Genomic DNA, 15201 nt, shown 5'->3' with positions numbered 1-15201 from the left:
TCCCACCGGAAATTTAATTCTTTTAAAACTTGCCACAATTTAGTTCGTCCGATATGAGGCAAATCCGGGTCGTCTCTAACTTCTTGTAAAATTTTGTTTAGGTTTGGTATTTCTTTTTTGAAAAAAAATCCATGAATTTTCCTTCGAATACCATTTTTGGCAAATTCATCAATTTCAATAGGCTTTTTCCCTCTCTTTAAGTATTCGTTTGTGTTTGGATTACCTATACCGTGTTTTTTTCTTTCTGATAGGAACCTATATATAGTTGACTCTCCTACGCCAGTCATGTTGGCACAACTTTCGACTATGTTGCGAACAGTGTTTGTGGGATTCTGAGAAACCAGAGCATCGTGAACATTCAGGACAATAGTCTTCTCTCTTGGTGAATAGACAGACTTACTGACTGTACGCAACAGTACCGGTGTAAAACTTGATGATGTCGATGATGAAGCCATCACAAACAATCCAACAAAACGAGCACGAGCGAAAGGTACGTATATGTTCGTAGGTATATGGAATAAAAAATCACTCACGCACTGCATATAATTCTCAAAAGAAATATTCGAGACGCTAATTACTGCTGAAGACGCGGAAACACCGACGAGCCGTAAATTACATGCGATCAAAAACGTACTAAACAAAAAAATTGTTTTCTTTCGTAATAACTTCGCCCTTTCAAGTTAAATTTCGAATATAAACTAAACAGACGAGGCACGTGGCCAAAGCCGCCATCCTAATTATCTTGCAACGAATAGTACCTTCGGATATGAATTCCAAGTTTTCTAGTAAAGTGATTAAACGCGAAGATTAGTATTGAAATATCCTAAGAGATAAGGTATTCTTATTTACAAAATTGTTAATGGTTAAATTCTTATTTTTATTAATATAATATAATAACCAACATTAGCCGTGAAAGTTTTAATTGTTTTTTGCTAAATATATTAGTATTAAAATATTATTAATATTATATATAACAGTATTAAAATATTATATTATTATTTAATGAATAAACACCTTAAGAACGCCTATGATTTACGACCGTTTTATGAGTTTGAGGCACATTTCGTGCTCTCAACAATTTGTGAACGGAGAATAGCTGAGATAATTTTGAACAAAAAATTTTTATTAGCATTTTTTGTGTAGAATGCATGGTTCTCTCAGAAACAACGCTTGAAGCTACCGGCGATTTTGAATGTCAGTTAATGAAATGAATTTTTTTAATTAAATTTGATTTGTATTAACTCGACGGTAAAAATTCGATATTTTTTAGCATATGCCATTTTTTCATTTTGCCGCAAATGAAGTCAGTTTCTATTAAGCTGTTAAGTAAATAAACGTTGAGCGATTTTACCATTTTTTACGATTCTCATGAGATCAATCAAAATTCTTCCATTGACCGGTCGCTGTGGAATTTCCATTATTGGAGCCTAATCTTCAAAACTTATAACATGAAATTTCGATTTTTAATTTTGGCAACATATACATATGAGGTATTTGAAATATGTCTAAAAAATACTTAATTTAAACTTTCACATTACAGACGATCTCATGTCACGAGAAATGCCTTCAACAAGACGGCATTTGATGAAATTTGTAGCTGCAGTTGTGTTGTTTCAAAAAACATGCAATCGAAAAGGAACAGTTTTAAACATTTTAAATTTATGGGTTAAGTCTACTTTTTCGTCTTTCTACTTCCTTGGCAGGTTTACACCTGTTTCACTTTCAGATGCCCTGTTATTGAATGTTCAGGTTATCATTTCATCCTTTGCTTAGCCTTACCATACTTATTTGGCTATTCGGCAGTTTATCTCGTTCTTTTTTTACTAAGGTAAGGACGCCAAATAAGACCACGTTAAGGTATAAATGTCTGTAGTATTTTATTCAGCAACAGTATGTGGGGAAAAGTCTTGTATATAGATTTCCGGGCATATTACCTACCGAATTTAAGGATCAATTACTTAATAAATAAATAAATAAAGAAATATTAAATTGTAACATTGCATAAACCTTGACTATGTAGTCAAGTCCAGTTTCATATTGCACAAAAATAGACGAGAATAATAAATTTTAAACCGAAGAATTAAAAAACAAATACAAAGTTTAGTGAAAGAAACTTATATTGATATTAAAAACAAAAATTTGCCAATATATTAAGTACATTTATCGCGCATTTACACATATCGAGGACATACAAATATGTCCTTGTCTTTTTTTGTTAATCCTATACATTCCTCGTATCTATACCGATTACAACGAACACACCTGCGCATTCCATAGAGTTAACCACTCTATCTTTATTACACAAGAAACAATACCATGACTCTTTTTGAAAATTCGATTTTGGTTTTGCTGAGCTATGAGATTATGCACTAAATAAATCTCATTTAATTTGACATTTTTTTGTTAATACTTTTAACGCCGTTGTCATCAGAAAGCCACTGGAAATAAAACTTACGCTTAGTCCGTCACATGTCTCTGTCTCACTTTTTTTGCAGCCTTTTTACCAGTTGGTTCAATTTCTGGTTCTGTTTTTCTTGAAAAATCTTCGCCGACTGTTTCAATGCCTCATTGTGTCAGACAACTAGGGGCAAAGGCAGCATCCGGAACAGTATTTAGATTGAATGGCCATATCCTAGTTACTTCAAATCCAGAACAAATATTTTTTGCATCATTGCGTTTTTCCACAGCAGCGTAAATATTTGCTCAAATCTTGCTCGGTTGATGGTACGTTAGTTATTATTGTTCACCCAAAAATTTAACACCTCGTTATTCCAGTAATATTCAAAACTATTGAAGACTGCTTTATTAAGTGGTTTAAGCTCATTGGTGGTGTTGGACGGTAGAAAAACAGAATTATATTTTTTTTTAATGAAGCTCCATCGAAAATTAAAAGGGCTGGTCCAGGATTTTTGAATCGGCAAAAGTAATCTAACTAATCTATAAATGCTTCTGCTGTCAAAAATTTTTGTTTTTGCTGGGAGCTTATAATACCATTCTGGTTTAACTATTTGTGTAACCCTTTTATAATTATAAGTGGTCGAATGGTGTTGCCTATGCAGTTGCCACATGCCTCGATTGTTACATTTTAAGCGTGTTCTGGTGTGACGATATGCACCCTTTTAGCACCTTTACTAGTCAATACAGTTTGTTGGTGATGCAGTGTAAGCTGGTATCCTTTGTTGTTAATGTAAAGTTTTTCGAAGTTAATAATAACTATACGATTCAAGTTTTGGGCTCTGCCTAAGTTAAATTTTTGGGCACGACGCCCTTTCATGTCAGGATGTCTTGAGAAAAACAATTTCATCTATTTTCTTTTCTAACCGATGCTTTATTCCTACCTCTTTAACAAATGCATACAAGTTTTTTCGTAATATTTTGAAGTTTAATGGCATACCCGCATCACACATTCTTCCTATACGCCTAACCAATTCATCTTCCTGAGGTTTTGTGAGTACCTCCTAGAGGCCGCTTAAGTCGCTTTTGTGAAACAACCATGCCATTTCATACGGCATTCATTGCAGCTTCGTAGCTATATAATAGATATAATTAGATATAATTAACCTTACGCGTAAGTACTGATAAATAGATCGAACTAGAATATTAGAGAACATACAATACCGCCATTTAATGTAAACTGAAATCCTTTGAAAACAATCTGTACATGACGGCTACTATGAATGTGAATCAATAAAGACTTCCATATTGATTATTTTCTATTTACCGGTGCGAAACTAGATGCAGTTGTTTAAAAGGTGCTGAATTAAAAAAAATACGTCCACGTTTAAAATTCTAACTTGCCTATATCACAGAATAAATAACAATCAAAATGCCCACTCTCAGATGCCGCCTTTGAAGTGTGTCAGCACGCGATCGCCATATTTTAAACAGAAACATAGATTCTGAGTGACCCGGATTGAGAAATTTGTGATAAACTACGACAGAACTGTAACTTAACTTAACTTAAATTTTTAGAGATTAATAATTTACTAAATTTGAAATAATTTAATCTATTCTTCAAATAAAAGTACGAATAAAATAGTGCATATTATGTCTATGGTTGCCGTAAATAAATTAAACAATTTAATTTTTTAATTTTTCTATGCACACCAGATAAAATTTCACTGAACAGCAATGGTTCCGTTTAAAACATGGCTGATTCCGTCTGCGCGAACGAGATGCGCGTACTTCTCTTGACAAGCAGAGTGGGCATTCTCATTGTTTATTATTCTGTGGTAATCATCATCTATTAAATTCTACTGTTCATTTGAATATAGAAGACAATTTTTGAACTCGGTGATATCAACTACTGTAAACTACCAGAAAACAGTAATTGGAAAACTTCGCCAGAATTCTGTCTGTAAAAGTGTAACCTTAGAGTAAAGATTGCCTTACATTCACTTCAATAATGGAATTAGATGATCTACAATAATTAGAATCCTGCTTGGCTGAATAATCAAGATTAAATTTAAAAAAGATGCAGATTATTTTGTGACAGTGACATTGATTTGACAGTATTTTAATGTACCTAACCTAACTTAAAATTTACTTTTATTATTATTTTTTGAGAAAAATAAAGTTTTTGCTTTGTAACACAAAATGCCTGACAAAGATAGTTTATTGGATGTGAATAATTTAGTTAGTGATATAAAGCACAAGTAAGTAGTTATGGTATCATAACACAAACCATATGATGCAATTTTGGTAGTTCTGATTTTTAATGCTTTAAGTGCAATAGAAAAATAGCACAGTGGTTTCTAGGCTATATTGTAGTGTGGGATTATATCTTATTATTACTATCAGTCTCAGCATATTATAGATCAAATATTTGTTAGATGACATTTTAAATACAACAAAAAATGGAGATTTTATGTAAAGTTTTAGCGATTTGTCAAGAACGTGACCTTATAGTCACAACTAACGTCTTTTTTGGAAACTATAAATTACCATAATCAATTAATTATAAAATCTCCTAAATATTCTGTGTTTATATAACTTTTAAAACAGAATGTAGTTTTAACTGAGATGGGGACTGCCAATTAGCTTTTGGTATTACTAAACAAATGTTTTCTTCAGATATATGATTAGTCCATTATGATCCAACCCCATACTTAAATTTATTCAGATTATGATATCAGAGCTGTTCTCGCTCAGCTATGTTTTATATATGGTAGTGAAAAACAAATCTATTTTGAGAGTAGAATGCTTTCTGATACTGAAAAGACATATTCAACTTAAGAACCAATTTTTATAGAGGAAGAAGTTCAATTTAATCATAGATACAATGGGTTAGTATCCATTTTTTGACATAAAAATATTATACCACTTACAGCAGCCAATAGATTGCAGCAATATACAGTATATTTATGTTGTTTTAATTTTAATATAATGTATATTAAAAAAATGCCTCCTTTTCAGCACATTGCAATGGTGCTGCTAAAAATAACCTCAAAAGAGTAGAACATTTTTTGTTAAAAGATATATATCCAAAAAATAATAATGTATGATTACCTAATTTTTTATTAACATATAGGAATACAATACACTTCTCATGCTAATGTTTTTTTTTGGGGAAGGGCATTGCGAACATGTCTTGATTAATATAAACCCCATGCATTAAAAACCAACAGTCAAATCCATTTAATTTAATACAAATTGGACATACCTTGATGCTACACAAAAAAAATAGTGAGAAATATTATAGGAGGAGAAGACAGGTAGCATTTGTAGTGGAAGATATTGTTTTAGTTCAAGATTATAAAAACACTAAGGTGTAGTAGTGAAAAACAAAGATTTTACTAATTTTTGAGTAGAACCACATATTTGGTAAATCCAATATGAAGTACTTTTACATGAAAAAGACATTGTTATCAAATTTAAATAATTTTTAATAATAATAATTTAGAAGAGCAGGCTATTCTGGCCGCTACAAACTCATCAGGAAATCTAAGTGGGGAACCTACAGTACTCTGTCAAACTGATAATGATATTATCCACATTTTAATTTTCGGCTCCAAGTGTTTTTATACTAAATGTTTCAATTGCATTCTTATTGTCTATAGTATAAACCTTTTTTTTAATTCTTTGCTATTCAATTTAAACTTAACTATACTAGTCTCACTTTTTAATATATTTGCAATTCCATGCATTTATTGGTGTAGTTTCAATCCCATTTTATCTGTAGTTCCCTATTATGGAAAATACTTCTGGTTAAGAAGGCTAATTTATTGCTCCTAGTTTATTTTGTGGTGAAAATACTTTTCATCTACATTCCTTGTTGATTGGTTTTTCTTCTAGATGCATGAAATGTTTAAGTTAATATTACAAATGGCCTATATCTTCACTACACTGAAGAATTTATTTTTAAATATTAAGTATAACTCAAAAATGATAGATCCAAATTTGGAATCCAATTTTTAAAAATAAAAGTGGATTTGTTAAAAACAACAAAAGCTGGAAATTAGTTGACTCCATAGAAGTGATTTAGTCTCGTGTAAACAAGAATTAAAAGAAAATTGGGAAATTGAATGGAATGCTTTCTGTAACAGAAGTAGCAATCTTTATACAAAAATTCGCCCTGTTTTACCTACTGCGTCTTTTGCTGTAAGAAGTCATCCCAATAGAAGAGTATATTGGATGTTTGCTAGATGCCTTGTTAATCATGCTACTGTAAAGGTATATATTCATAGATTTAATTTAAGTGAAACAGAACTTTGTGATTGTAATGGTAACACTGATGATATCAATCATTGGATGTTCGGGTGCATGTATAATGATGCTGCTATTAAGTATCTATTGGAAAATCTGATAAAAGAACAAATACCTCTTCCTCAGAGTAAATCTTCTATTTTATATATCTCTCGTAGGTTATTTAAAAAGGACTAAAAGAAAAATTTAGGATAGAATGTGTAATGTGAATGCATAAATCTGGCTTTGTTCCCCCTGTCTATCCTTATGTTATATATTTACCTCCTTGTCATTGACTGTCTTGTGTTGTAATAAAGTTGCTATGAAAGGCACCTTAGCGTGAAAAGTATCCCTATATTATGTAATCCCTTGTTGATACTAAATATCCATTTTAAGTTGGTTAGGGTCCTGAATGTAACAAATGAAATATGGTTTCTTGTCAATCTACTGATTCTTGTGATACTGATGTTTACAATATATTTTTAATTTACCTCTAGGCAAAGTTCTATTTTGTACAATAGCAATAGAACAATTGCAGTAGATCAATATATCATTAACAAATTCAAGTAGTCAAATACATTATTGTGGCATTATCAAGTTATCCAAAGCCATTAATTAAATAAAAAAAACAAATGCTGATACTCTTATGTAATATAATGTTTTCTTTTTTATATGTATAATTTAGAAAGCTCGACAATTCACTAGATATAGCTTTGAAAACAGAAGAGTTACTAGAAAAGCTTATTTCACAGCAACAATGGAAAAGTGCAAGGGAGTTAATGAATTTAATTAAATTAAGAATTAAATTTATTAGAGAGAATGTACCTACTGAAGCTACAGCCACCAATATTATGCGACATATATTAAAAATCATTAGAGAAGAATATGAATCGACATTAAAGGTAGGTAAATCTATTTTTCTTGATTTTATACAAACCATATTATTAAATTGGAACTGTACAATGATTATGTAATAAAGTATTTCATTTATTAATATGCTGCATAAAAGTATGACATTTAGGGATATGATAAAAAATATGTCTCTCATAATAAAAATAGATGTATTTTTACATTTTTTTCTTAAAAATGTGTCTTAAAGATATTTGATCTGTTTGATGTTCCATGCCACACCATTCAGACTGCTAATGCAATTAATTCCTGTTTTGTTTTAGAAAAAAGGAGAAGGACAATCCCTGCATCAGCTTGTGACATCTCATCCAAGTGATATATTGGACTATTCTGAAGCTCACAGTAGTTTGAGGTCAAATTTATTGGATCATTTAGGAGAGTATAAAGTTGAAATAGATTCAAGGTAAAATAAGATAGCTGTTCATTTTTTGTGTTTGTTATATATCAAAAACTGTATTTTTTTCTGGATAAGCATCTTCTGAAGATATCTGGAAAGGATATATGTTTGAATTTAACAGGACTATGATGTGTTTGAATGTTGCAAAGTTTGGCCCAGCCGCCTAGCAACTAATCTTACTCTGAGCAGCACACCCAGAACATATTCTTGGCTTTGCTGGGGTAAGCTGGTATGGCTGGGTTTGGGTATGCTGCCGCAGTCCCTAAAATTATAGCAAAGTATATTGCTAACACTTATATTACATGAAATGCCCTCACATATTATACCTTCTATAACAACATAGAGAGGAGTGGGATTATGTTTTACTGGACCTTACATTAGTCCATAAATAGCTCCTACATTACTCATATTTCAAGAAGTACTAGCAAAAGATTTTTTGCTCAAGAGTGCCTTTTGGCAAAAATATTTATTGACATATATGCCAAGCTTTACTCCGAAGAGACTCCGAAGTTTACAACTTAGGAGTCCATATCAGCTTGGAACTGCAAACAGTCGACATATCTGACGAAGTTCAACAAAGTATTTTTGTTATGGGTGCCAGGTCATAATAGAATTGCTGGTGAAGAGTCTTATGAAGAATGATAATACATCTGTTATTGGAGACAAAATATTCTGCAGTGTACCAAATTCTAACTAATCACAGTTATTCACACTCGAAATTGCTCAATCAGATATTTAGATTCAGTGATATGACTATGCATGGCTGCAACTTCTGAATAATTTTTCGCTAATGCCATAAATACCTGGGACAGTTCTTTTTAGAACCTGACCAAATATTAAATGTATTTCCGAAATAGATAATAGGCTTTAGATCTGTTGGATTGAACATAGATGTAAGGTAGATGCAACCTATTATGACCAAACGACACCCTATTACTAAAATATAATCTTAATTATTTCATTATTTATTTTTTTTAGTTCTGAGAATATAGCAGCACAAGCATCAGAGCATATTCACATGGATGAGATGATTATGACAGTGGGAAAGTCTAATACAGTAGAAAAGTTTTTAAAATCTGCCGCAAAAGAACGACATTTTAAAGTGGTAGTTGTTGAAGCAGCGCCATTTTATGACGTAAGTACTGTATATTTTTCCTTCCAAAGTAAAGATTAGTGAACATCCTTTTTCTTGTATTTTGTCTTATATAATTAGTTTTGGTAGCTCATATTCTTTTCTCATTATATCACTGAAGTGCTGTGAAACTTAAATGTACTCTCAACCATATTGACAATTTAGATTTAGCAAACTAAGACAATATTCACCATGAATCATCTTCTTATTTCACTGATAGGCTTGCATCTGTTCCATCTTCGGATGTCTTCTTATTGGATGTCCAGATTATCCAAATATAGTTAGAATCTTTCCAATTTCTTGCTGAAATATTTTGCCATCAACTTTTATTTGGCATCTTATCGAATTTTTGTAAATTAATATTAATAAACACTATTGACAAAGATCTTATTAATATAATGTATTTTTAGGGCCACATAATGGCAACCAGGTTGGCAAAAAGCAATATCCAAACAACTGTCATACCAGATTCTGCAGTTTTTGCCATGATGTCCAGAGTTAACAAAGTAATTATAGGAACGCACACAGTCTTAGCAAACGGAGGACTACGGGCAGCTAGTGGAATACATGCAGTAGCCTTGGCAGCCAAACAATTTTCTGTGCCTGTGAGTAATTACACTTTGTCCTTTTTTTCCCTTAAGATTCGCCAATATATGAGGAAATCAGTTGACGTACAAGTTTATACACTCGGTACCCCTATATATGTTATAAAAGCAATTTCACATGAATCATCAAAAGACACTGAATTGGTGCCATTTAACACTCGTAAATATGTTATTAAAACGTAGTGATGTGAAATACGGGTATTTTTGATCAACGGATCTGGATCAGTTATGAGACTCAGTAATCCAGGTCTCAATTCATTTAAATGTTTACTGATAGAACTACCTTTTTTAAGATGCAGACTTAATTATCAACTAACATATAGATTTTGGTAGGTTACCAACCGCCCTACTCTTGTCTGTAACGGATATTTAGTTTGGTTAAAAAAGTAATAAAAATATTACGTATTTGAAATTATTTGCATACCAAAATTATTATCCTTCTAAGAAAGGTGACAGACGCAGTTCTCGCTTCACATGTGATCATTGTAATATCGAAAACCTGTTCCTATCGAAACGGTTACTCGTGTTTTGGTTGAAGAGCGGAGTCTTGGATAAGGATTCCTTTATTTGAGAAGGATTGAGAGGACCAACTACAAAAAAGACATCAAAAAATACTTAGAGATGTCCTGGGCAACACTGCACAAGAAGATTCCTAAACTATTTAAAATAGAACCCCGTTTAAAAGAATCCTATTTGTATTTAGAAAGGTTTTTCTTTCCTGAAAAATTTCAAGGGTGAATATCTTTTTTTAAAAAGTAATTTTAAACTCCTGGTTTAAGGAGAAACAATACATATTTATTTTTATTTCACTAAACAGTTATTACAAATAAAAATATCCAAATTTATCAACAAACCTTTCATTGAGTGTAACCTCCTAACAAAACAGACTTTAAAATTTTGGTTATGACCAAATGATATACCTACAGGTATATCAGGAGAGATAGATATACTGACTGTCATATGTCGAAATGAAATATCAAACTCTTCTGAATTAATAATTAATTATCAAAGTTAACTTTATATAAAAGAGAACCAAAATATGACAATTAGCTGATCCATAAAAATTATATTTATTTATAAACTTTTTAATTTGCCATGAAAGCAAATCTTAGTATATTAACAAAAAATGTTTATTTGGAAAAATTTAACAAAACTTTTTTCTTCACTGGCTAATTATTTCCTTTTAAATTGTTAAAAAAGTTTGTTATCTTGGAATTGGATACAAAAAACACTGTCCCACACAAACTTCTCTGGATTCGACCCATGAGAGACACAAAATGGAAGCTAGACAAATCTTGTGAGACGTCAAACATTGAAATTGACTGCAGTTTATACTGGATAATATGTATTCTTCAAAACGCGGCTGCGTAATTTTCACTGAAACCATGTAGGCCTCACTTAGCCCTCAAAAACGCTGTTATCAGATCCCTTGACACGAAATACAGCATCCAATAAACCGGTGATTAACTAACTATACAAAGACTGCCAAATAGCATTTTGAGTAATAAATCACCTTCTTTTAACCAAAACTCATCAGATTAAACGAAAATTTGCCGGTTTTTCTACTATCGCCGAAAATGATCTTTGCTCGTTCAGACCCCAATTAGTTCTCTTTGACGGCTACACTAGATGTAGTAGTCTGCTACACAATAATTTTCGATGACAAAAAATCCGGACTCAAACAATGAAATCGACTGCTCTGGCAGCCAGTCCACTGAGTGGTGATCTCATCTCTCAAAAATTGTTGTTTGTTTCCAGCGTAAATATCTAGGCGGAATCAAGATCAATCGAAAGAGCAATTTGTGTTATTACAAACAGACTAAAAATGTTTTTATTATCAATCTCAGCGACGCAAAAAAAAATTAAGAATCTTTTTCGGTGTTTTATTTTATACGGAGTAAAACGAAAATGCTACAATACCTCCAAAATATCACCCATTATTACACCATTAGCACTCATATTTATTTTAGCGATACCAACCTTAAATATTTTTCTGTTTGTTTTTTAGGTTATGGTGCTCTCCCATATGTACAAATTCACTCCGATGTACGTTGTATCACACAATAATGAAGCTTTTAACATATGTGCCTCACCGGCCGATGTAATTCCGCATTCTGCAGGAAAAATTCTTAACAGTGTAGAAATTTACAATCCAGTTTTTGACTATGTACCACCAGAATTGGTCACATTGTTCATTTCACACCAGTAAGTAACATCTTTCTTTCGTTCTGTATTCGGACTGAAATAATAACAGTCTACATTTTAAACTGCGTTAGGCTTTCACAGCCATCGTCTAACTTGTTAAACTGTTTGTTTGGGCTGTTAGGCCGTCGTCTTCTGAGATTAGTTCTCGACGTTTCTCGACGACACTAGGGGTTGGCATCTTCTGGAGATGTTACTGCTTTGCTTGTAACCTGAAAATGACTGAAGAAATGAGTGGAAGATCGTTTACAGATGCAATATTCGTTATAAAGCAAATTACTGAGAAATCACTAGAGTATAATAGACCATCATTTCTATGTCTGATTGACCTAAAGAACAGACAGAGTAATACTCAAAGATGTAATCCATCTTCTGTATAATAGAGGTTTCCCTAAATATTATAAAAACTATCGAAAACATCTACCAAAACAACAAAATGGAAGTCAGAATAGATGGACAACTTACAGAACCTATAGAAATAGGCAGCGGAATGAGACAAGGGGATTCATTGAGCCCCATGCTATTCAATTTGATCATAGATGAAATCATCAAAAGCGTTAACAAAAGAAGAGGATACAGAATGGGAAACAAAGAAATAAAAATACTCCGTTACGCAGACGACGCAATATTGATACCCCAAAATGAAAATAGTCTGCAAAGATTGGTCCACAGATTTAACATAAGAGCAAAAGAATTTAACATTACAGTCTCATCTCAGAAAACTAAAACAATAGTAGTCAGCAAACAACCAACCAGATGTGAAATATAAATTGATGGCATCAGTATTGAACAGGTAATGGAAATAAAATACCTGGGAATTACACTGTCTAGCTATGAAGACCTGGACAAAGAAGTGAGAGATTAAGTACAAAAAGCAAATAGACTGGCAGTATGCTTTAGTAACACTATATGGCGAAATAGACACATATCATTAACACTGAGATGAAGTCAAGAATTTATAAAGCCAGTGTAAGACCAATAACGACACATGCTTCAGAAACAAGACCCGACACAGCCACTAGCAAAGGCTACTGGAAACGGCAGAGATGAGAGTACTAAAAAGAATTACAAGAAATACGCTGAGATGTCGAAAGAGATGTGAAGACATTAGAAGAAAATGTAACGTAGAGTGTATAAATGAATGGACACAAAATAGAAAAAAAGAATGGAATAACCACATAAGCAGAATGAAGGAGACCCGTGACGTCAAAATAGCAAGAGCTAAGTCACCAATCGGCAGACGAACTATCGGAAGACCGCGCAAAAGATGGAGTGACATTTCTAATAGAGGTATTAATTTGCCAATGAACAAGCAGAATTGCTTATAAAGTGAAAGAAGAAGAAGAAGGGTGGTTCATGAGGGCAGAAATTCTCCACAGAGTAACAAAATAAAATATTAGTAGATTATCTGAGAGAAGCTCCTTTTGCCATAGCTCGAAAAGAGACAGCATTCGCACTTCACGTAGAAGCAAAAAGCAAGTGATTGTGCAGCTGCAAGGAAAGTTTTTTAACTGACGATCATAATAGGAGACGAGTTGCATTTTGTACTGAACAGACCGTGGAGACAACTTTTGGTCTAACGTTGCATTTTTCGATGAAAAAGTGTTTCCATCATATAGCAATGGTCGATTAAAAGTTTATAGGCCGAGAAATCATAGGTTTGGTCAACGTATGGGGCTGAAGGCCCAGGCGTTTGTTTTCATATGTTGCAAACATATTCTTGAGAATATAATGTTGCCGTCAGTGATCCAGAGATTCCCCAATATCAACCTCAATACCAACATGACAATTCCCGGCGCATACGAGTAGAATTGTTCGATAATGATTGGAACAAACTTATGTTAGTGTTCTTCCGTAACCTTTCCGAAGTCTTGACCATAACCCCTTTGAAAATGTGTGAGCAGAGTTGACAAAGAAATTAAATCAAACAAACCTTAGGCCACGAAATATAGTTGAACTATAGAAGCAATTGAGCAGGCTTAGGAGGAGCTTGTTGGATATAACATGGGAAGATTGGTGCTATCTACGAACACAAGATTGCAAAGTTGCATTGACAATAATGGGGCTTCCACCAAATATTAATTGTGTTACTGTTAATCGTTATTTAATATAAAATAGATTTAAAATAAAATGGATATTTTTAAACCAGTCTTCCTGATTTTCGTTATTAAAAACATAATCCATTTTATTCAAAAAAACTTCTTCCTGTAATTTCCATTTGGTAAAATAGATTTATTTTATTTTGATTTTTTCATTTTAATGAACCTATTCTGGGTCCGCCACTGGCAATTAACGTCACTTTGATGTAAAGTGTTTGTTTAAACGAGGTAAAAATTCAAACAATCAGCTACTAGATATGTAAGGGGTAAACTATTCAATGACCGCAGCTGTACAATATACCCACATTACTAATCAAAAGCTGGATACATCAACGTCATAATCACTTCACATCTGCTAAGATGTAGAGAATAGAAGCTGAACTACCATATTTTACCTACTCTGTTAATATACCAATATTTTGCGTTTTTAGAAAACAAAGTTTAAAAATTAATTTGAATGGTTAAAGTTAAGACCAAAAATTATTTAAATTATTAAATAATAATTGTATAATACCAATCTATAGTTATTTAGTTGGTCGCCTTCTTGGCTACTTTGAGAGAACTATACTTAATTGCTGTGTCTGTAGTATTTTTCTTTTCTGTTTTAGGGGTGGTAATGCGCCTTCCTATGTTTATAGATTACTATCCGAATTGTACCACCAAGACGATTATGATATATAAAAATAAATATTTTGTTGTAATTATTGGATTATATTTTTTCTCCTACTATCCCTTTGTAGATTTGAAGAAGGCTTCTGACACCACTGAACAAACCCAATAATTTCTGCGATGTGAAATGCCTGAATAGGTCAACGATATATCAATCTAATTAAATGATGAAAGGGTTGCTGGTGTGAGCACATGTTCATAAATGTTAAAGAAAAAAGGTCTTATAGTTACAATCCGTAATAGGTTTTTTATTAAAACAAATATTGGGTGACCGGTTTCGCTGTTTACAAACATTTACAGAATCTTTGGCCACTCAAGAAACTAAAGGTTAAAATAGATGTATATATAAACAATAAATAAATAGATGTATATATTCGGTATTGGTTGCTATTAACGTTAAGTCCCAAAGATTCTTCTGAGGATTTTCCTCTCAAAACGTCTAAGTTTTCTTTCAGTTTCTTTGGTCAGGGTCCACGTCTCACACCCATACATGAGCACCGGTCT

The 15201-nt window shown here is 32.4% G+C and overlaps 1 protein-coding gene across 1 annotated transcript; it reads left to right on the top strand.

Moving 5' to 3' along the window:
• Window positions 1-4495: 4495 nt before the first annotated feature.
• On the top strand, window positions 4496-14732 carry eIF2Bbeta (eukaryotic translation initiation factor 2B subunit beta). Its single transcript, XM_072535368.1, has 7 exons — window positions 4496-4655; window positions 7370-7586; window positions 7857-7996; window positions 8969-9125; window positions 9533-9727; window positions 11736-11932; window positions 14637-14732. Exons 1-7 carry the CDS (start codon window positions 4597-4599, stop codon window positions 14707-14709), a joined length of 1038 nt encoding a protein of 345 aa, XP_072391469.1. The 5' UTR covers window positions 4496-4596; the 3' UTR covers window positions 14710-14732.
• The last annotated feature ends 469 nt before the right edge of the window (window positions 14733-15201 follow it).

This window comes from Diabrotica undecimpunctata, chromosome 6 (assembly GCF_040954645.1).
Source record: "Diabrotica undecimpunctata isolate CICGRU chromosome 6, icDiaUnde3, whole genome shotgun sequence".
Classification (NCBI taxonomy): Eukaryota; Metazoa; Arthropoda; class Insecta; order Coleoptera; family Chrysomelidae; genus Diabrotica; species Diabrotica undecimpunctata.
This window is presented reverse-complemented; position numbering and strand designations above follow the sequence as displayed.

Coding starts and splice junctions, on each gene's coding strand:
- eIF2Bbeta (XM_072535368.1), top strand. CDS start 4,597: ATGCCTGACAAAGATAGTTTATTGGATGTGAATAATTTAGTTAGTGAT. Junction 4,656..7,369: donor GTTAGTGATATAAAGCACAA/GTAAGTAGTTAT, acceptor TGTATAATTTAG/AAAGCTCGACAATTCACTAG. Junction 11,933..14,636: donor ACATTGTTCATTTCACACCA/GTAAGTAACATC, acceptor TTTCTGTTTTAG/GGGTGGTAATGCGCCTTCCT.